The 24,194-nt window shown below is 38.9% G+C and overlaps 1 protein-coding gene across 3 annotated transcripts in view; it reads left to right on the top strand.

Moving 5' to 3' along the window:
* slf1 (SMC5-SMC6 complex localization factor 1) overlaps nucleotides 1-24,194 on the top strand; it is a 34,943-nt gene that overhangs the window by 8,301 nt on the left and 2,448 nt on the right. For all 3 annotated transcript variants that reach the window (XM_051893532.1, XM_051893534.1, XM_051893533.1), the window contains 6 exons: nucleotides 1,007-1,154; nucleotides 2,615-2,760; nucleotides 2,920-3,050; nucleotides 5,419-5,498; nucleotides 11,380-11,472; nucleotides 12,505-12,687. In XM_051893532.1, the coding sequence (XP_051749492.1) occupies nucleotides 1,007-1,154; nucleotides 2,615-2,760; nucleotides 2,920-3,050; nucleotides 5,419-5,498; nucleotides 11,380-11,472; nucleotides 12,505-12,687 (781 nt within the window). The remainder of the gene's footprint in view (nucleotides 1-1,006; nucleotides 1,155-2,614; nucleotides 2,761-2,919; nucleotides 3,051-5,418; nucleotides 5,499-11,379; nucleotides 11,473-12,504; nucleotides 12,688-24,194) is intronic.

Here is a 24,194-nt window from a genome sequence, read left to right as displayed (position 1 = left end):
TTACTACTTTGAAAGTACACTTATCAATTCATGTTCATAATTCGAGTGTATTTGGGTTTATAACTGCTCTGGTTCTCACCTTATTGATGAACAGGAATTGTAGTTTGCGAGTAAAGCTGCAAATTAACGTCCATTAACGTAAGCTGCCTTCGTAATAATCCTCTGATATGTGCTATTGAAAATCACTGCGCAGCATGAATGATAAATCTATTAAGCAGTATTTTAGCGAAAGTGCATTTCTTCCATTCAAAAAGTTGCATCGTATATGATGCAAGCGTGCTCCGGCCTGGAACGTTAAGTGCAATGTGAGTGCGGGGGAGGAGGGGGGACAATAGGCTCGGGCTCAGTTCAAGGCAACTGTGCCTAGTACACCCTAAGAATGCAAAGAACAGACTTTCGTTCTAGTGGAGACTGGTCTTGACGGGCTACCTTGAAGAGCAAGCTTGGAAGGGCACAGAACGCATTTTTGTGAGAAATGAGATGTACTTTGATCTTGTTGCTTTACTGACCACCCCAGCGCATTTTAAGTAGTGGTAATCAGGGTTTAGGCCACAGCCCCTACATTATGAGAACATAAATATATTTGTTAGAAAAAATACAAAAGGTTTTCTGAAAATATTAGCTCAGTATTAAAATCATTATGCCTATGGAATGTCTTTATAGGAGACCAATGTTTGTGTTAATTTATTTTTATTATTATACATTTTTTATCTTTTATAGCTGATGCCACTTATGATGGCATATTTTATTGAAAATCCTGTTTTTAGACATTTATTAGATATAAAGACACATGTAAGAGATGTGTTTATTGTTGCGACATTGTTTTGTGATCTAAGCGCAAATCAAGTTAATTTTCCGTGTTAAACTAAAATTTGTCATATTACACCTGTTTGACTATAGTATGCCAAGAGATTTCCACATTGAATATAACATTTTGTTGAGACATGTCCATTCCAGATGCTTCATCAGGCTGTACAGACTGAGTTTACTGTGTGTTTGCGTGTAGGAGTGGAGGCTGGGAATGTCGGTCACTCTGCAGGAGATTCTGTGTGTAGTGGTGGAGTTCTGGGCTCAGGAACACAGTCCACTCAACAGCAGCCTGGTGAAGAAAGGCTTTAAAGACCTGGCTGAACACATTGCCATACTGTGCCAAGGTATACCATAGTGCAGTGGGAAACTGGTGAATCACTTTTTATAAATATACACTCACCGGCCACTATATTAGGTACACCTTACTAGTACCAGTTTGGACTCCCTTTTGCCTTCAGAAAAAAAGGGGGTCAGCTGCTTCAGTCTAAAGTCTTCATGGCATAGATTCAACAAGGTTCTGGAAACATTCCTCTGAGATTTTGAGACCATTTGAATGTCGCAGCAGAAATTGAGACTCATCAGACCAGGCAACGTTTTTCCAATCTTCTGTTGTCCAGTTTTGGTGAGCCCTTGTGAATTGTATCCTCAGTTTCCTGTACTTAGCTCGCAGGAGTGGCACCCAGTGTGGACTTCTGCTGCTGTAGCCCATCTGCTTCAAGGTTCGACGTGTTGTGCGTTCAGAGATGCTCTTCTGCTGACCTCGGTTGTAACGAGTGGCTTTTTGAGTTACTGTTGCCTTTCTATCAACTTGAACCAATCTGGCCATTCTCCTCTGACCTCTGGCATCAACTAGGCATTTTTTTCTCACAGAACTGCCGCTCACTGGATGTTTTCGGACCATTCTCTGAACCCTAGAGATGCTTGTGTGTGAAAATCCCAGTAGATCAGCAGTTTCTGAAATACTCAGAATAACCCGTCTGGCACCAACAACCATACCACGTCACTGAAATCACCTTTTTTCCCCATTCTGATGCTCAGTTTAAACTTTAGCAGATCGTCTTTACCATGACTGTTTCTCAATTCCAAGAATGCAAAAAATGGTCTTGCCAGGCTACTGGATGCAAGGACACAGAACGCAAACTTGTGAGAATTGAGATGTAATGCGATCTTGTTGCTCAATTGACTGTCCCAGAATATTATAAGTAGCGGCCAATGTACATAAAATACAACATCACAAAAAAATGTCATAACCTATTCAAATATTTATTTCATATTATTATAGACATTATTTTCACATCAATTTATTTCGTTTTACTTTACCACGTGTATTTGTGAAAATGATTATGTATGTTTAATGTGACTTATGATTTGTCAATCTTAAGATTATTTGTAATGTCTATACATTTTTTTACCAGGTCTTTATCACTCACACAGGTCTTTAAGCAAAACAACAGATGTTTACTTTCACAAGCCGTCACATATTTGCAAAATTGCAGCTGGAATCTCTTAAGTGAGAATAAGAAGTTTAAAGCTTACAGACTTCCATATCGACGTAGTATGAGAACACAAGGACGCATGATCGCTTAAGAACTCGTATTGAGAAACAGCCCATGTCTACATGCCTAAATGCATTGAGTCGCTGCCATGTGATTGGCTGATTAGATATTTGCATTAACAAGCATGTGTCCGGTGAGTGCATGTAGCAAAAGTGATTCTTCACCAGTTATTATATATTCATTGGGAATTTACAATAAAGATTTAAATAGCTTAATGGCTGTAAGTACCTTCCTGTCTCCTCACTTAGACCTTCACTGTGACATGCTGAAAGAAGTGATTCCAGCCATTCGCTCCACAAGGCTCCGGATGTTCACTGCCGACGCCATTTACAGAAACATCTGCTGCAGCAGGGGCCTGCTCCTCAGCTCTGAACCACTCTGCTTGCAAAAAATTGTGGGTTTTATCTTGTGTACATGTTTTATAATGACTACGCTTTTGTTTACAGCACATTGTGAATAGAACCTTTAGTGAGAGATGGAGAAAAATTATGAGATCTTTTTTTTTTTTTTTTTTTTTTTTTTTCTCCTCTCATTTTCCCATGTCTGTTGCCAGGTCTCAACCTACCTCAAAGCTCTAGGGAACTTGTGTGATCGAGGATCATTCCAAACCCTGAAGGGACAGAATGACAGAACAGAGATGAATCAACCCTCTACCAGCAGTGCTGCCCATGTTCGAGGCTCAGAGTGAGTTTCACCTCCACCACATCTATCTGCTCCTGCTGTTGTCCTCCACACTGACACTACAGATCACAGAGCAAAGGAAAAAAGCAAGAACACATTCACTTTTTTTTTTAAATATTTGTATATTTTTGATGAATAGAGTAAGTACCAGTGTTTACTTTTGTAAGATGTTTCGCTGTAAAATCACAAGAATTAATAGGCGTCATTTTCTACATCCTTGTGCCATCAGAGCACATTTTGAGATAACCACTCTCCACTTACATCACTATAAGATCCTCTTTATGTCTGCATCCATACGTGTATGACAGAGGCAGAGAGTGCAGTAGGTGCCTTTAATTGGACAATTTTCTGCCATTATGGGGCATTAGAGTGGTTTAAGATGGCTAATGGAGAGAGACAGGGTGCTGTCCTGCTCTGTTGGGGCAACCTGTGATGGCAGCAGACCACCAGCCCTGTTACTGTTGGTGACATGGGGGTAATTGGGGCTGGGTGCCTCTCATACCAGCTCAATCAACTGCTGCTTATCTGCCTTTTTTTCCCTACAGGCTTCAGCTCAGACATGATGCTTGGCTGCTTTTAAATCTAATCTGAGAACAGTGTTGCTGTTGCTGTTGCTGTTGTTGTTGTTAACAAATTTTTTTATTTTTTTTTAATGGTTTTAGTTATTTGAAATAAAGCAGAAATAAAGTAAAATAAATAGTGGCTGAAAATCTTAAATAAAAAAAAAGTTGAAAAAAGTTGAAGTCACAGGAAGAACATTTTGTCTTCACTCAAACACACACTCACAGACACACAGTGATGTTTACTCCTCACTAATAGGAAACTAAATGGCCATGTGTCTGTGAGAATGTGGATGTTTGTACTGTTCTGGTGTGTTAAATTGCGCCTTGGTTCTGAACAATCCAATTACTAGAGAACAAGACACTGTGGAAGCAGGAGTCTTTATTCCTCTTACAGCAGTGTCCTTTAGGCCACTCACAGCCTGACTCTAGTATTCTTCTGTAGCTATTTGTTCAGTATTTAAAATTCACTTCTTCAGTCAAACCTTTTGCAAGAATTTATTAAGGAATATTCAGGACTCACCCTCAAATAGCTGCTACATTTCCTTAGCTACACTTTTTAAAGGCAAATCATTCCACTCGGTGGCCATCTTGGCAACATCCCTGGGCATCTTTTTTTCTGTGTAGGTTATAGTTTCAGTAATACCTTTCAAATCATAAACAAAATCTTGCTTCTTTAGCTTTAGAAACTGTTCTTCTCGGTTGGTCCAATACTCATGTATATTCCAGAGCAATGACAAGGCAGTGCCATGTGACTGACTGTTTTAATTGTAAAATGCAATTAATTTTAGTTGTTTTATTTAATTATAAGGTTTTATAATAAGCACTATTACAAAGTTCTATTTCTATTCTTTATGGTTATTACAGTCAGGAAAAACCTGAATATATCAGGGAATATTTAAAGTTGTGATTTCCAAGCCTGGAAAAGTCATGGAAACTTCTGTAGTGAAAGTTATTTTTTTATTATAGTTTTGCTGTGCTCTAAATTATTGCATCAGCTAGATTAAAGGATTTTGCCTGCAAGCCACATTGAGGGGGTTATTGGAGACATTTTTGCATTATAAAGTATAATAATTTAAATCTATTAATTAAAAAAAGGTTATTACCTATCATGCAATTTTAATCCACATTAACAATCTCTATATCGATAGATAGATCGATAAATAGATCGATGGATAGTTTGATCGATCAATCGATAGTTTGATCAGACAGTCAGCACACTTCACCAAACTAAAACATCAGCTGCAGTCATGCCTGCATCACTGTAGCGCTTATGGTGCCATTTACTGACAGTTCCTTAAACACTGGCCAGGGACTCCATCCTGGGAGAGCTCCACGGGGGGGGTTGGATAGCTGTCTCCTCGGATAAAAGGATTCAGTAAGTACAGCTAACGTACAGGCTGGCTGATAGTTGCTACAGGCGATGCACTTAGATGCCAGTCTCTAAACTCCGTCCTGTGGTAGTGTGAAAATGTTGTGACAGTGATATAATGATGTTTGTAGACTCGGTGGTGGTGTAAAGTGGGGCATATTTAGTGAACTTTGTGTTAGGGTGTCATCACTCTGTGTTTTGTGGGAGTTTTTTTTGGAAGTTTTAAATATTGCAGGCTTTTTCCAGCTCTCCAGTCCTCTGGCTATGGATAAATTCTTAATTTAGCCATATTTATGAGCATTTTCATGATGTGCTGATGTTAGCATACATGATATATCCTATCTATTTACCCACAAGCTCTGTGAACTATTGTCCCTTCAAAAACACATGGCTTCATGTCTCAATCTGTCTGTAAAATGTTACTGTGTGTTCTTTTCAGAGCTGTGAAAGACTCTGCAGGCGGCTCAGATTCAGGGAGAGAGACTGTCCCGAGAGGTTACCACAGAGTCAATGCTGCAGGTAAGAGCTGCTACGCGCCATTGTCTGTCTGTCTGTCTCTGTATCATTCTATCGTTCTGTCTATCTTTTCTTTATATATCATTCTGTCTATCTATATGACTTTCTACCTGTCTTTCGGTCTGTCTGCATCTGTTTATTTGTCTATCTGTCTTTTTATGTATGTCTATCCGTCTGTCTTTCTATCGATCTATATATTATTCTTTCTGTCTCTGTCTATCTACCTGTCTTTTTGTTTGTCTGTGTAACAAACAAACCTGTCTTATCTGTTTGTGTGTAAGTATATCTGTCTGTCTGTCATTCTGTCTATCTATCGTTCTATGTATCATTCTATCTATCTGTCTCTGTCTATATATCTATGTGTCGTTCGGTCTATTGTTCTGTCTATCATTCTGTCTATCTACCTGTCTTTCTGTCTGTATCTATCTTTCTGTCTGTCTGTATCTATCTATTTGTCTGTCTGTCTGCATCTCTCTCTTTTATTTTAGTTCTGTAGTGCATTCAGCTAGGTCAAAAGCTCTCAACTGAGCCTCTCTTCATAACCTCAGGCAACAGCATTTACATTCCACATGCTTTTTACACTCCCCCCCATCCTTTGGTGAGGAAGAGGTGGAAAATACATAAAAACCAGGTGACACACACACAAACATAATGCTTGTCAGATCCCCCGTTTAAGAATATTAAACACTGCAATTAGGATTCTGCTGTGAGGAAGGAGAGGAGAAGAGGGGGTGAAAGAGAGAAAGACAGAGGTAGCCGAGCCTGGAAGTTTCTGTAATTAGGAGGTTGGCACTCCATGTGAACCCACCAAGGTGTCAACGCTCATCTTTCCCCTTCCACCTGATCAGAAAGACCCCCACACCAGAGCAGGGAGCGGGGGAGGGCACGGAGAGAGAAAGACAGCCCTGTTTTCAGGAGACTCAAGGCTGCTGCTCCCTGCCTTGTGTTGTTTTTTGCACTACGTGCTCCCTATACTGATGTGTAGCACATCAATTTTTGATGAAGCATCCACAGGCTCTCAGCTGTAGATTTCTGTAGGTAGATGCTGCAGTGTTTTTCTCAAGGTATGCAGGTCCATGCTACCTTGTTAACTTCACCCTGAGCTGTCTGTCTGCTCAGTGCACTTCATTGTGGCTTATGACTTACAGGTAATGATGCTATAAGCATACTGGTGATGGTTTTGGGGTAAAGCTCAGATTGGGATATTGGGATGCAGTTTGCAACCCCTTTGCGGGTCCTTCTGGTAATTACAGTAGTATCGGGCAGGATATCCAAACGTTCGCCTATCATCCATCGACTTCAAATATTGCTTATCATTTGAAACATGTAAGTAATTGCAACTTTACTTGGCCGCTCACTCTAACGTTAACCTAGATTAATGTGCGCGAAGATTAGGTGCATATTCAAGTGTTTGTGCGGAGTGTGGAAGCTAAAGTATAGCGCGCTTACCGCATGACATGGAGGCGCCGGTGCGATCACTTGCATTTTTAACTTAAGAAACAACTTAAAATACTCCATCATTTTTGATCATACAGATAAGAGTAATACATCATTAAAAGCTGTAAAGGGTCTACTTTTATTTGTGTAAACTCACAATAATAACAAAATTTTGTGCTTTTGTAAAACAATGAAAAAACCAGGATGCGCTTTCTGCTGTCTTGGTTTCCCTGAACTGGAACATGTCACAAAAATGAACCGAAACTCAGTTTATACTTGCCTCATAGACATGAGAAATATAACAAATACTGTCTGAATATTTATGCATGCGCTTGAACGCAAATAGGCTATATATTACGCCTTTATATTAAAGGCTCATTATGGTTTAGTAATAGGCTCGGTTTACTTAGTTATATTAGATTAATATAAACATGATTAGTCAACTAATGGCTTACATAAATGACCACTAGTCAACTAGAAAAATCTTTAGTTGAGGGCAGCCCTAGATTGTGCTGTTTATTTTATGGTTTGTGTTTGTTTGTTTGTTTGTTTGTTTATATATATTTTATATATATATATATATATATATATATATATATATATATGCTATATGTAAAGCTGGATCTCAAACCAGGGACACCCATCACAGAGGACAAAAAAAAAGTTCATTTATGTAAATTGAGTTAAATTGATATTAAATTGTGTAATGAAATGTAAGTAGATGTTTGTTAGTTTACACAGCTTCATCAGGTCAGTAATACATAAAAAAATGCATTTTATTTGATGCCACAAAATAAATATTAGTTTGCACAAAAGGTGTGTAAACTTATGAGTCATATCACTGTATATGGCAGCCCAGTACATGGTTATTATTGCTTTATTATACAGTTTCTTATTCACATTCCTATGAACTAGACGCTTAAACCTCTTATAACTCACAGAACTACAGGATGTTGCTTAAACCTAAAAGTGGTCAAATTGAAAATGCATCTAGTCATCACAGTGTTCAAAATGCACTATTGTGACAAATAGCCCGTTATTTAAGCCATTAGCCAACCTGCAGCAGAGCTGTCATGCCAGACGTCACAACCACACAAGAAAGTACTCTCTACAAGAGAGAGAGAAAAAGAAAAAAACAACAACAACTGCAAACGCTACACACATTTCACAATTTATAAAAAAGGACAGGATGGATTTATCCTCTTCGAGCTTGTAAATGCTGAGTATGCAATTACCCCTATAATGGAAGCGTTGTGTCCAAATTGGAGCCATTAAAGTGATTTAACAGAGGGAAGATTGGGCCTGGCATTTCTGAGACTGTGTACACATGGGGAGTTGAGAAATGTTTAATCACTAGGTTTTAGGGCCTATTAGGGTGTGAAAAAAGGGCCACTGCGAGCCAGAACTTGTCATGTTGCTGAGGCACTCATTAAGTCATACTTTTATTGCAATCGGTATCATTTGTTCATAATAACCTGCTGATTATTATCATTGATTTTGGGTTGTGAGCTTTTGTGATCTTGCTTTCATGCACTTCGACAGTTGAGTTAAGGGGTCTGTTGTTTTCCTACCCTTTTGTTCCTTCCTTTGAGACAGAGAGAGATCAATATCAACATGTGCTATTTGTTTGCTATTTAAAGATTACCTGAAAACCATACTTGAGTAAAAGTACAGATACCTTATGAAAATGACTCCATTGCAAGTTACAAGTCACCAATTCCAATACAACTTGAGTAAAAGTCATATGTCTCATTTCCACTGAGTGGTACAGTACAGTACAGTTCAGTACAGTACACAATTTTTGCCATTTCCATTGACAGAAGTTGTGAATAGTACCCTAATTCCGAACCGTACCCTTCCGTTGGGGTACCTAGCACAGTAGTCCAGTACTAAAGGGTGGAGCTAGACTCACTGCAGAATGTAGATTTGTTGACAGAGAAACATCATGAAGCGCCATATTTTAATAAAGTTCAAACACAATACCATTTCTTCTTGTGACAAACAGCAGCATGCCGAGAAGCTAGAACAAGATCTGCTGTATGTCCTCCATTGTCGTGTTCTACTTCGCGCGAGAATGACATTGATCCCTACTTTCCGGCCATTGTCCTGCAGAGTTTAGATCCAACCCTAATTAAACACACCTGAAGCTAATCAAGGTCTTCAGGATTACTAAAGTTACAGGCAGGTGAGTGTTTTTTTTTTTTTTCAGGGTTGGAGCTAAACTCTGCAGGACAGTGGCCCTCCAGGATCAACGTTCCCCACCCCTGAAATAAGGGTACTGTTGGCGGTGGAAACGCAAGCCAGATCAGAGTTTACCGTCCTGAATTGTACTGAACTGGACTGTACCGCTCGGTGGAAATGAGGGAGATGGTCCTCACTGCAGAACATGAGATTCTAGATACATGAGACATCTAGATCATGAGACATCTAGATCCAACTCCTCACACCTATTTTCTAAAATGAAAAAAATTGCAATAAATCAAGTTCAACACAACAGACAGTTTTGGCCTCATCACCAGTTGCAGTCATGTACACATCTCATAAATGAAACACCTGCGATTCACCTGCTAATGCACTCACATTTACTTAAAGTAGCCTCGTTGACAAGTCTGGACGAGTAAGGGCAAAATGCACAAGATATAGCACCTTCAATGCCCTGTAGATGGCGATGTCACTTCTTTTGTAGCAGAAATAAACTGCTGCAGAAAAAGTTAGGTGCCATGCAAAATGTAATAAGTAATTGCATTACTCATTACAAATGTATTGGAGTAAAGAGTAGATATACTTATTCAAAAATGTAGTCAAGTGGAAAGTAAAAGTTGCTAATATCTTTGATACTTAGTAAAACTACAAAGTAGCCAAAAAGATACTTAAAAACAGTAACTAATTACATTTACTCAAATACTTTACACCAGTGGTCAGATGTTGTTTGATTTTTTTTTTTTTTTTTTTTTTTTAAGCAATGCATAACCAGCAAAGTTTAAAACCCTTGTTTTAGCACAGGGATCTTTTTTTTTATGTTATCCAGGACATATATTACACTACAAATACAATGTTGTTGTGTGTTTTTCTGACTACTAACAAATGTGATTTAAGTAATCCAATCACAAAACATTGTGCATCCTGTTTACAACTGCATTTAGTGCAGTCCACTCTGAGATGACTTTTTAAGCCATGTGTAAAAGTCTTTTTTTAGCAGAATACTTGAATTAACTTGTTTTTCCCTTCTTTGTTTTACAACATTCAAAAATTTGTTCTTGGAGCCCAATTTAGGTATAAAAATGTTTCCAGTGTCTAAATCATGATCCCAATACTTCCACATCTTCTTTCTTTATATCATGACAGAGGGTCACTCAGCGTACACAAAGTCGCAGACAGATTATCCTTATCTGGTCATTTACATTTGCTTCTAACCTAATTTTCTCAGTTTGATCTGGCTTAAAGAGGCTTCTTGAAAATGCGACCAACATATTGATGTGAAAGGGGATGCAGCTTCTCCCTTTTTTCCCTGCCACAAGAAGAAAGGAGCCTGTCTGCTTTATTTCCCCCTCCTCATCCCTACTGCCTCTCTCCGCTTTGGCTCTTTTAGCACGCCGGGTTTTATCTAGCCAGCCAAGGCTGCAGAGAAATGGGCACCCTGGTGAGACCCAGTAAAGCATTTATTAGCAGCTTTGCACAGCGGCATTATAATGGCAGCCGCAGAGGCACTCAAGTTTGGCCTTTTACTTTCTTGTGAAGTTCAGCCACACATGAAAAAAGGAAGCAGCCCACCCTCTAATATATTCCCGATTTGATATTGTATCGGCAGAGCAAGGGATGAAGGCTGCCTTACAAAGGGAGCAGGCAAGAGAGAAAAATGTAAATAAAAGTCCTTGGAGGCTTTTGTGTCTGGCTGTTGTAGTTTGCAAAAGTGAGAATCACGTGTTCCCATTCGTACTGCCCAGTGGAGCTTTTGAACTCTGGCTGTTTGAAAAATCCCATCAGAGGCTTTGTGTATGGGCTCTGTACCATAACTTTCCCCGGCTGAACAATACCAGACTGCCAGGAATCCTTTTCCCACAATTGCCTTCAACTTGGGGTGCTAGTGTAAGTAAAGAAGTCCCACTGTCCGGAAAAAGGGGAATTGCGACAAAGAGAGTGGATGAGCGCCTTTCTTTGCTTTCTCTCCGCTTCCTGTCCCTCTCCCCCCTCCCTCCCAAAAAGCTTTTTTTTTTTTTTTTTTTTCAGGGTCAGCCCCTTTTATCTGTTTTAATTTTTACATTTTCCATGTCGTTTCAGTGTGTGCCCGTTTATTCGTTTTTATGTCGAGCGCAGGAAACATTAAATAAGCGATTGCGGGACTGTGGGGGCAGTTGGCAGGATGCACCCTGATTTTGGATGTTGCCCACTTCTCTCTTCCACTTGCCCTTTCTCTCTCTCTCTTTCTCTCCTCTCCATCCATGTGTAGGCGAGACACTCCTTCATCGAGCCTGCAAGAGGAACCAGGTGGAAACGCTGCTTCGTATCCTCAGCGTGCCTGGAACGGACATCAACATTAAAGGTAGGTTTCTACATTACTCCCCTGCCCTCGGTTGAATCGTCCTGCTTTTTAGGTTTTACTTTTTTTGTGTGCTGAACACTTAGATCATGGAAAACAAAGGAAAGTGTACGTCACGTGGGAAAAGACCTTTTAGATCAAATGTAAGGGTGTGTCTGGAGGGTTCGGACAACGTTTTAGGCTCGGTTTACTATTGTGTCGTCAAGAAAATGTTGTGCACGCCTTTCGCTTTCCAATCTCATTTTGAAATCTTGATATATTTGTGGGTTTTGTGTCATATAGCTTGATAAGAAATCATTCCTTTATTGTTTTTTACTATGTTGCATTATATTTTTAGTTTTCTTTCACTCAAAAAATATGAGATTTATTTGATAACTACTAGCAGTTACATTTTCGAGTCAGTATGTTTGCGCAATTATGTTATGACGTACAGAATTGTTTACGATTGAGGCCTCTTTGCTAAAAAAAATTTTTTTTTTTCTTTTACAATTTTTTTTTTTTTTCACTCAAATAGACTGCACTGGGAATTGTAAGATGGGATTTGTTTTAAAACTATTAGCAAACAGTTACATTTTAGAGTCAGTATGTTTGCGCAATTATGTTACGACGTACAGAAATGTCTACGATTGAGGCCTCTTTGCTAAAAACAATTCAGGTAGTTAATGTTTTGTTTACTTCGTTTAATCTAATTCTCCGAATTAACAATTGTGTGAAAATGTTCTTTATTTAATATACTAGCCAGAAAATGTCCTTTATTTAATAATTTACTTCACATTAACGTTACAACGCTATATCTGTTATATAACGTTAGCAAAATTCTGCAAAGACAAACAGTATACCGCATGATTTTTTACGATCATGCGCAACATATCGAAATTGAATTCTTATTAGTATGTGATTATTTTATATTACACTGATTTATTTACTTTCTAACATCAGCAAACAGATTTTAACATAGGTTGTAATATGATCAGCAAAAAGCAGGTAAGCTAGGCCTTGTGAATGTCACAGTATCTTTTGCATCATTGTTTGTAGATCACGCTGGCTGGACGCCTCTTCATGAAGCCTGTAACCATGGCAGCACAGAGTGTGTGCAGGCCCTGTTGCAGTACTGCCCGAACCTGCAGCTGGGCAGTCAGGTGCAGGGAGTCAGTCCACTACACGATGCCCTGCTGAACCAACACACACACATCGCCAAGATGCTGCTGCGCCGCGGCGGTGAGTGCCCGACATACTGTACACGTATACACAGTCTGAGATCAAATCTTCACATAACAACACATACAAACACACATATGCACACACTCAATGCATGAAGATTCATACTGTGAATACAGATCTTCACATAAGAGGGCTGAAAACATGAGAGCGCATACACACAAACGCGCTCGCATAAACGTAAACCTTTCAACGGCAACTTTAAAGCAGCTGTTGAATTTCAAAAAAGTGATGAGTTCACTTGTTCCTCCTGGTTCAGTCTCTCATGAGTCTCTTATGCAGTCACAATCAAACGACCCTTCTATGGGAGCATGACTCGTATTGAATACCATATTGTATCGTATTACTTCAAAACGTGTTCAGATTCTGATTCCTTTGAGAATGATGCTGAATTTATCAAGTCATATGGAACTGCTTCTCTTACTGGAGTAAATAAGGAGAAAAACAGTTTCTGTTTCCATGTGTGATGTCAGTATAAACAAACTGATGAGTGAAAGCTGCAGAAAGTCATATTACAGTGGCATTACATGTGTAAACAAACAAGTGCTTTGTAGAAATCTCTTAAGCCACAGGAGAGGCCTGGATTTAACAGCCACGATCTAGTACACACACACACACACACACACGTAGTGTTGTCTTTACTTCTGCCATTCAGGGTTCAAGCTTTTTTACGTTTTTCCTTTATAAAAACCATCCATCTACAGGAATAACCCATCGGCGTGGATGACGCTGTTAGCATCCTCCTGAAGAGATTAGACAAGTCAGGTCTGCGGCTCTCGTGAAATTCGCATGCTGGTTTTTCACGGGGGAAATCTGTCAGAACAGAAATGTTTTGGCGCGCCTGGCTGTTTGCGTGCCACATGCAATCGATGTTTGCGAGCTTTGAAGCGAGCGGGACATGTGTCAATGCAGTAAGCGCGGGATGGCTTGACGACGGGGAGGGACTAGAGCAGAGACAAAATGAGACAGGCTCCTGGTTTCCCACACGCCTTACTGTCACTCTCTCTCTCTCGTGCGCTCGCTCGCATTTTGACTAATTATAGTTAATTTGATTCTGCTCCCCTATTAACTCATGTAGATATTCTGGCCTCAAAAAGTAAATTAGATTGGGATTGTTTGGTCCCGGTGAGAAGGTTTTTTTCTTTTTTTTCTTCCATTTTCCTCTTCATGCTGACTGAGATTGGCCCAATACCAATGCATGAAAAGAGGTCAGGAAAAGATGCTTTTTTTTCATGAAATTAGAATTGTGATGTGTCTGGGAAACAGACAGCCGCCAAGATCCCTCGTAAGACACGGACGTGCACACACACAACCTGAGGACAGATGATTCTGTGGATTCAGAGCTTGGATAGCTGATTTATAACATGCCCATTAACTTTATTTTTTATAGAAATCACAATTTTAGCTTAATTTTAAATGTTGTTGATTATATTTTAGTTTTAGGGGTTTTTTGCCTTCATTGTTGCAATTTTGATGGTCATCCTGATGGTCATCGCTTTATTTATTTAATTATTATTTATATTTATTTTATATTTTTTAAACTATACATTTTTCTAGATCTAGATTTTTCTCAGCTATATATTCTTAATGGGCTAAAAATTGTTTGATTCAGATGATTCTGACTCTGATAATGATTTAAAAATCATTATCCATTAATCACTGGAAAATGATTGGAAAAGTCATTGCTTAAAGTGTGGAAACACTTATAAATAATTAAATTATTATTAAATATTAATCAAATTCTTTTAGATAGAGATGGGTGTCTTAATTGTTTCCTCTCATGAATCGGGTTCTCAAAGTCGCACATTAACAAACGGTTATTATGGTTAAATGTAGAAAACAATTGCATAAAAAATACAGATATATAGGAACAGACAACATGTTGGTTTACATAAAGAGTAATAAGGACAGGCGTGTGTACATAAATGGAGCACACATTCACACGCTCTCACTGTTGCTCTCTGCTTCCAAGGTTGTACAGCTCTTACATTGTGAAAAACATGGCTTTCTCAATCCCAGCATTCTCAGCATGAAATAATAATGAATGTTAGTGGACGGGGGGGTGAGGGGGTGAAAGGCAAGACCCTCCTCCTCCTGCCTGTGGGCACTGGCAGGCTAACCGTGCCATGGCCAAGGGCAGGGACGGGTGTCATCAGCTTGCCTAGCCCAAGGCTGCCAGCTCATCCTCCCCCCAAACACACACACGTTGTAAGCGTGGTGGAGCGTAATTTCACTCAGCCATTTCCTGATTGGTATTGCGTGCGGTTTTCAGCACCCAACAGCTTGTATCCAAAGAAGAGTGGCCCAAATAATGGCCATGAAAAAGCCTTTGAATGTTAATGGCTTGACGGTTGCTGTGAATACAGCTCTGTTTTCAGGACTGAAATATATTAAGGCTCACTGGCATGACTCTGGGTCTCTTGCACAAGGGTCAGTGTATAACAGATTGTTCTGCTCAGTCTTATTTACAGTGTATAGAAAAGAACTGTTGCCTAAAACTCAGTTGAGGTTTCCTGTATAAGTACTCCTGTATAAGCTGAGAGACACACGCGTCACCTTTGATGAGATCCTGATGCAGGTCTGATGTCATTTATGCAGCCTTTTGTGCATTGAGAGCATAAGGTTATTGGTACAAAACAATTCATGAAATAGTTGCAAAATTGCAAACGTAACATGAATTCCAGATAGTCTTAGTATTTGGTCTGCCCCTTTTGCTTTAATGACAATTTATTTTGTTTTAATTAGGGCTGCCCCCTAATAGTCGACTAAATGTTAGTCGACTGGAAGCGACTTAGTCAACCAAAATTGCATTAGTCGGATAGTCGCAGAAAAAAGAACTTGTGGAGAAAGTCACGCAGTTCGTGAGGGACAGTTGGCGGTACCTTGTATGTCGTGTAAGAAATCCAATTCTAAATGTTTGCCTATCATCCATCGACCTCAAATATGGCTTATCATTTGAAACATGTAAGTAGCATGTAGTAGCAACTTTACTTAATCGCTCACTCTACACGTTAACCTAGATAAGTGCGGAGTGTGGAAGCTAAAGTATAGCGCATTTACTGCATGACATGGAGGCACCGGCGCGATCACTTGCAGTGGAAACAACTTAAAATACTCCATCATTTTGGTCATACAGATAAGAGTAATACATCATTCAAAACCCTAGGGTTAGGGTCTTGCCTCACAGACATGAAAAATATATCTATAGAAAGCTTGAAATGTCTACTTTTAAACAAACCAATTAAAAATGAAAAGAAATACTCTGCTTATGTAATCCATATGAAAGGTGTATTTCTTTCTGTAGGTGCGTTCACTATACCCAACACATTCATAATCATTAGGCTACTTTTGCTGTTTTATTATTTTTTTAAGCATTGTTAAAAATCCTAAAACCATTTACAGGTTTAAATGAGATTTTCAGTATGATCTAAGACATTTGAAGCTCAGTGAAGTTAAAGTGTTTCCTGTAAACAATATTTGTGACTATTTGACTACCACAGCCATTGATGGACAGTCTGTCAATATTATATCTATATGCCAAGAACATAATATCATTAAATGTCCCTTAATAAATGTCCCTGGTCATATTATACATGATTCAGAGAAATGTTTTAAGTGTTTTTAAAATCTAGAAGCAAAAAATAATTTTGTGCAGGGTTTTTTTTTCTGCAGTAGCGTATTGCCAGAGTCACTTGGGTGTGGAAAAATAATAGGCCGACCAATTGTCCTGGGGCTGTATTCACAAAATATTTTATCTTACCACTAAGAGTTCTCCTAAATAGCAGTAAAGGTTCTTAGCTAAGAGTTTTCTCTTAAAACCTATTCATAAAGCTGCTGAGACAAACTTTTACTAAGGCATAGACAGAAGTCTTAAGCTAAGAGTAAGGGCGGCGTTGACCTGCAATGGATGATGTCAACACACTTACTAACTATGCACACAGTGATTGGCTGATAGGGGAGGAGTCTCTGTCAGCGATTTAATCGTAGAAATATTGTAGAATGAGGTATCATGTTTCCATATTAAAATAAAGGTTTTAAAATACAAATGTTGCCATATACAAATAAGGGTTTTAAAATGTAGGCTAAGTGTCACTAATTAAATTAGTATATGTTCAGCTAATTGTCAGCCTCTTACATGTCTGCGTCTCGAGAGATTGCAGAATTCAAGCGACAAATTATATTTTATAAACAAAGTTTTGGAGGAGCACATTCAAACGGTCTATCTAATCAGATCGAGTGGAGGTATATATACACAGACGAGAGCCGACTCACCTATAGTTACCTCGACAGTTTTCTGCATCCCTCCGCCACCCCGGTTCTCACTCTCGGCTGGGGAGAACTCTGGGTTTGGGCTAAATTCCAAGCTTGGAGTCCTCAATCCCCTTGGACAGCATGCCAAATAAGCTTATTATATATTTTTTTACTCTATTCGATCATTTTTAAGTGTGAACTCGTGAAAACAACTGCCACAGGTAATCGGACATTATTTATTTATTTATTTATTTAAGATTTATTTTTTGTGTCTTATCGTAGATTCAAATCTATAAATTAAAATATTTATTGCATTTATGAACAAAAAGGTTCAGCACCTAAGGCTCTATCGCTATTGCCTCATGGTGTACAGTGTCTTTAGGTGGATTAGGATTGTTTGTGATTTTGTCTTAGTGACTTAAGAGTCCTCTTGACTACTCCTAACGTTTCACAGATTTAGGAGCTAGTTTTAGTGCTAAATTGCTTTATGAAATACTCTTAGAGCAAAAATTTAGGAGTCCTAAAATTAGGACTAACACGCCCATTATTTTTAAGAGTTTCTCCTATAAATTGGCAAGTTAGGAACTTATGACAACATTTTTCTATGGAACACAAAAGTAAATATTTTGTGAAATGTCGCAGTGTTTTTGGTCCATACAATAAAAGTCTATTGGGTCATATGGTGTTTTATTATATGGACCAAAACGTTCTTTGGAATAAGGTTTGAATGAGGACAGAGTTTACATTTCTGGGTAAATTATCGGTTTAAAATTGTCGAAGATATAAATTTAACATTGTCTCTAAATAGATGAGTTTTATCCAAACAGCCTTGATGAGTGAAACTGTAATCCATGTCATTGAACTTTTCCAGCATTGTCTCATGACTTTCTGAAGCTCTCAGAAGTATTATTGCCTCCAAAATTTTACCATACATCAATCATTTCTGAACTATATTTCCTATCCTTCGTCAAAAGTATAGACAGTAACTCAGAGTAACAAAAGAGCCATGATTTCTTTTGTTGTGGTATTAGAGTATAAAACACTTAAAGGCTTAGAGCTCCTTGGCGCCGTCGCTCCAGCACTGTAATGACAAACGATGGCTCAATGTCTTTGTTAATAAGGCTGAGTTCAAACGTAGTTGTTCTCCTTTTCTTCCTCTCTGTGTACATTAATAGGAGTATTTCCCCTCGCATTTTGCATTGAAGCCACGTTAGATTAAAGCTCTGGCAAAGCTCTCGATTTAGTCATTACACAACTCCTCATGCTCTGTTTGTTTGTTTGTTTGTTTGTGCTAGTCACACCAAATACATTAATCAGCTTCTCTTCTCAGACTTCTCTCCCTCTATCCTTGTTTTTCTTTCTTTCAGTCTCTCTCTCTCTCCCTCTGATTGTGAGTGCCTTTGAGCTTCCTCTGCATAATTTTTCTCCTATTAAAATGCATAATTAACTAAGTCACTTCCTCACACTGAGCTCACCAGGCTTTCAGCTGTGCCACTGTTAGGATCAATACCGAATGTTTGACTCTGAATTTGGTGTGTTTATGAGTTCCACCAAACTTGTAGCACACTTTTTTCTTTGCAAATGGCACAGATTCTGTACTGTCTTTGAAATATTTACGAGAATACTTGCACAGTAATAACAACAGCCACAATCGTGACAAGCAGCAGGACGTTTTGTCAGTCGCATTGGTTTCTATTTTTGCATCATTGTAATCTTATTGGTTTAAAATCTCACTGCGCACAACCACATATTAGACATCAAATATCATCTGACTGGATTTTCGATTTCAGACAATAATATAACTTAAGCAATTAAATTACTTCTCATGCAGTGTAAAGCAAAATTTCTTCGGACATTGCAACGGTCGTGATATGACGTCACGCTATGCAGCGTCTTTTTTTTATAAACATGAATTCAACATATAACAAATTGTAATAATTAAAAATGTAAAAATATACAATATACTCGACCTATACTGTAAAAATACCATTCTTTTAATTCAGCCAAGAGGTCACACCGTGACATATCGAACTTCTACTGGTCACGCGTCTTCACATAATGCGAATTCGCAGTTCAGAGTTCAACTTTGGAACGTAGCGAAATGCAAAACTTTTCTCACGAGCTTGTGTTTTCGGTCTGACACATTCGTATGTGTATGAATGGAAGTCAATGGAACAAAAACTGTAGTGTGACCACCCCTTAAAGGGTTAGTTCACCCAAAAATGAAACTTCTGTCATTAATTACTCACCCTCATGTCGTTACAAACCCGTAAGATCGTTCATCTTCAGAACACAAATTAAGATATTTTTGATGAAATCCGAGGGTTTCTGAACCACAGATAGGCATCAACGTCATTGCACCATTTGAGGTCCAGAAAGGTAGTAAAGACAATGTAAAAATAGTCCACGTGACGAGAATACCTTTTGTGCGCAAAAACAAAATCAAAATAACGACTTTAACAATTTCTTCTCTTCCATGTCAGTCTCCTATGCTGTTGGCATAGTCAACTCAGTGCAGTGCTTCCGGGTTCTCGTTATTGGCTGACTCCTGCGTCAGCATCACACGCTTGCGTCATGCTGTTCACGTGTACAGCGTCGGCCAATATTGATTCGCCATTCAGATGTAAACACGGAAGCGCTGCACTGCATTCACTATGTCAACAACGTATGACAACAGTTCAAATTGTTGAATAAAGTCATTATTTTTGTTTTGTTTTTGCTCACAAAAAGGATTCTTGTCACTTCATAACATTAAGGTTGAACCACTGTAGTCACGTTGACTATTTTAACGATGTCTTTAGTACCTTTCTGGACCTCAAAACGTGCAATGACGTTGCTGCCTATGTGTGGTTCAGAAACCCTTGGATTTCCACAAAAATATCTTAATTTGTGTTCCGAAGATGAACAAAGATCTTAGGGGTTTGGGATGACATGAGGGTGAGTACTTAATGACAGAAATGTCATTTTTGGGTGAACGAACCCTTTAACTCGCAAGCTTTTGGGAAAATGTGCACATCCAAACCAAAGACAAAAAAAGGGAGGGGGGGGGGGTCAATGGGAAGGTAACGTTTCAAAAGGTACTACGATGTACCATTTGGGTGCCATGTACACTTTAGGTGCTAATATGCACCCTTTAGGGGTAAATGAGTTACAAAGGTGTACCTTTCAAAAGGGTACCATCCCAGTGACAGCTTTTTACTTTTTTTTTCTGAGAGTGTTGAGTATTTTTTATACTAATATTAATACTAATACTGTTTTAATATTTAAATATAAAATATTTTATATTTATATTTTTTATTTTAAAATATAAAATATATTTTATATTTTAAAATATAAAATATAAAAACTAGGTAGGATGAATAGCACCTATCTTCAAATGTTATTATATATTTAATTATATATATATATATATATATATTAAATATATAATAACATTTGAAGTTAAAATGAAAATGTATATTTGTATTTTAATACATAATTACAATATTAATACTAATCTAGTACAGTTTGGGCAATCCATGGATCAGTTCTCATTGCACAACCCAGATTTGTTTATAAGCGAAGCACCTTGACCCCCAGGAGTTAATCAGATCTGGTGATTTCATCCAGCTCTTGCCATTTTTATGTGCAATATGTATCTGACAGTGGTCCAGCATGCCGTATGAGGCTGAGACTAGACTGTTGAAACAGACTCAGATCTTTATACGGCTCCATCTGTGTGCCATAACCAACACTGTGCTGTTCTGATAAACTAGGTAGGATGAATAGCACCTATCTTTATCAGTCTGGCATGGTGGCATCGAGGGTCGTCTGCGTTGTGTTTAATGTGAAGCAGGGAGGGGCCTGTGTTGCTCGAGTGCAATGCCAGGGAATCAGGTTACAAAAAGCTCCTGTTGTGCCCCCCATGCACAGTAATCTGTCCTAATCTGAGTCTGCCTGGCCTTTTGTCTTGGTCAATCTCTGTTAGTCAGTATAATGTGATTTCACACACACACACACAGACTTCCATTGGGTCAGTGTGTGTCTGCGTGTTCACAGCATGACAAAGAAGTGTGTCGTGGTTTCATAGACTAAGGGCTTGTGTTGTCTAGATTAAATATGTGTGGATACAGAATGGATGGAATGGTTTCGCTCTGTTTTGCCTCCCCTCCTCCACCTCTCTATTCCTAGTCTTCGTCTGCCCTCTAAAGGCTAAGGGGCGGCTTGCTTTGCTCCTGACTGATGTGTGGTTTACATGCATGTTAGCTGTAGCTCATCTGTGGCAGAGGTGCAAACATCAGCGAGGGCTGAATTCCCCGAATTGTTGATGTCTGTGCAGGGGGCATAATTACCATCTCTGGCATTTAATACCCCCAGGTGTTTTATTTATCTGCTGAGCAGAGTATCTGACAAATCACGCCAATACCTGGACTCACTTCAATCGTTCGGTGTGACAAATGCGCCAGTATCGTATCAAAACTCCCGGCTGACCACTCCAGCGGCTGCGGGTGCATCTGCATGGCTAAGCGCTGACAGATGTGTGTTTCATGGGCCATTGTGAAGAAAGGGTTGCGGCTGATCGTGCCGTCTGGGGGGAAGGAGATCTGCCCATAGCTTGCATTCATCAGCAGTCGCTGGCGAGCCGCATATTTGTGCGGGCGGTTGAGAAAGCAGGGCGCCGTCTCAGCCTTTGTCACATTCCAGGTTTCGGCCTGTCAGGTATTTGACAGCTCTGGAGCAGGACTGCCGTTAACAAAGTGTGCTACCTGATTCCAATGATGGCGGACGGGCTGTGTTAAGTGTGTATTTTGAAAGAGAAAGATTCTCTCACAAACTCGACAGCGAGGATACATGGAGGATTGTATGTGCTTAAATGACCAAGGTTTATTTATTTAAAGTGTATTTTTTTGTATTCTGGGCTAGTAAAGAACATGGTTTAATAGTAAAATTGCGGTAAAATAGTTGGTTAAACACTCCCATAATATTCTAATATGCTTTATTTATGTTTTTATTTGAATACAGATGTAATATTTTCATCATTTGCTTATGGTGTGGTGTCATGGTACTTATAGTGCGAGATGAAACACTTGAGCGTGACTTAGTGTGTGTGCCTGTTTTGGTATGAATAAAAAGAGATGTTTAAAAGTCTAGTATGTCATGAAGGACACAAGCATTCCCGTTCCCCTTACAGGGGAAAAAAACAAACCTTTTCAGAGCTCGGGTACTATTTAAGTGTGCATAAAACATGTCCTTCTCTCTGTCCAATTTTTATCAAAGTTGTGGAACATCAAGCAGGGGGAAGCTGGAGGCAATCCAAGGCCTCTCCCTTCAACAAAGAAAAGGCATTTGCAGTTTTATTGAATTGTCACTGTATTTGAAAGTCTTACAGTAAGCATTGAAAGGAAGAAGGTGTTTTCTTCCTGTCAAATAACACTTTTTTCCCTAAAGCCTAAAACTTACATGTTGAAGTAGATGTTGAATGCATCTGTCAAGGATTCAGAGAGGTGCACACTGACCTTAAACCAGTGAAGTTCTTGCCTGAGCTCTGGGCAAGGTCTCATCTGTGGAGGGGGGGGTCACAGTGATGACCTGTTCGGAAGAAATTTGTTCTTCTTTTCCTCGATTCTGTCTCATGGACTTGCTCGCTTCTTCAGCTCCTTGACCTCAGCAATCGCTCCGATCCTGGACTTTAAAAACACACTTGTTTCTTTCCTTTTTTTTTTAAACCAAAGTATACCAAGAGTTATCTGTCAGTATAAACAGATTTCCTTAACAAAATAAAGGTACTGTGATGGTTTAATTGAAACAAGGCTAAGGGGATTTTTTTTTTCTCTCTGTGCCCCCATCTTCATTAAAGGGATAGTTCACTCAAAAATGAAAATTTGATGTTTATCTGCTTACCCCTAGGGCATCCAAGATGTAGGTGACTCTTGTTTCTTCAGTAGAACACAAATGATGATTTTTAACTCCAACCGTTGCGGTCTGTCAGTCGTATAATGCATGTCAATGGGAACACCATCTATAAGAGTCGAAAAAACATGCACAGACAAATCCAAATTAAACCCTGCGGCTCGTGACGACACATTGATGTCCTAAGACAGGAAACGATCGGTTTGTGCGAGAAACCAAACAGTATTTAAATCTTTTTTTTACCTCTAATACACCACTATGTCCAACTGATCTGCCGTAGTTTAAAGGATTAGTCCACTTTGAAATAAAATTTTCCTGATAATTTACTCACCCCCATGTCATCCAAGATGTTGATGTCTTTCTTTCTTCGGTCGAAAAGAAATTGAGGTTTTTGAAGAAAACCTTCCAGAATTATTCTCTTTATAGTGGACTTCAATGGTCTCCAAACGGTTGAAGGTCAAAATTACAGTTTCAGTGCAGCTTCAAAGGGCTTTAAACAATACCAGACGAGGAATAAGGGTCTTATCTAGCGAAACGATCAGTCGTTTTCTAAAAAAATACAACTATATATGCTTTATAAACACAAATGATCGCCTTGCACGTGCTTTCGCTTTCCGTATTCTTCAAAAAGCTTACGCTGTATGTCCTACGCCTTCCCTATTTTACTTACAGAAAAAACTGAACTGGCACCGCGTTCGTTCCGTAAGTTGAATAAGGAAGGCGTAGGACATGCAGCGTAAGCTTTTTGAATAATATGGAAAGTGGAAGCACGTGCAAGGCGATCATTTGTAATTTTGACCTTCAACCGTTTGGAGAAACCATTGAATTCCACTATAAGGAGAATAATACAGGAATGTTTTCATCAAAAACCTTTATTTCTTTTCGACCAAAGAAAGAAAGACATGAACATCTTGGATGACATGGGGGTGAGTAAATTATCAGGAAAATTTTATTTGAAAGTGAACTAATCCTTTAAACTACGGCAGAGCGCGTACACACCTCACACACCGGATGCCATGTGTGTATTAGAGGTAAAAATGATATAATTACTGATCGTTTCGTGTCTTAGGACATCAATGTGTCATCACGAGCCGCAGGGTTTAATTTGGATTTGTCTGTGCATGTTTTTTTGACTCTTATAATGCATGTCAATGGGAACTCAATCTATAAGACTGACAGGCCGCAACGGTTGGAGTTAAAAATCATCATTTGTGTTCTACTGAAGAAACAAAGTCACCTACATCTTGGATGCCCTGGGGGTAAGCAGATAAACATCAATTTTTCATTTTTGGGTGAACTATCCCTTTAATTTTGTAATATATTTGTGCACACAATAATCCTGTCTTTTGATAGTGTGACTTTGTCAA

This window comes from Ctenopharyngodon idella, chromosome 5, assembly GCF_019924925.1.
Source record: "Ctenopharyngodon idella isolate HZGC_01 chromosome 5, HZGC01, whole genome shotgun sequence".
NCBI classification, from domain to species: domain Eukaryota; kingdom Metazoa; phylum Chordata; class Actinopteri; order Cypriniformes; family Xenocyprididae; genus Ctenopharyngodon; species Ctenopharyngodon idella.
The sequence above is the reverse complement of the archived record's forward strand: the minus strand, read 5'-3'. Positions and strand labels throughout refer to the sequence as shown.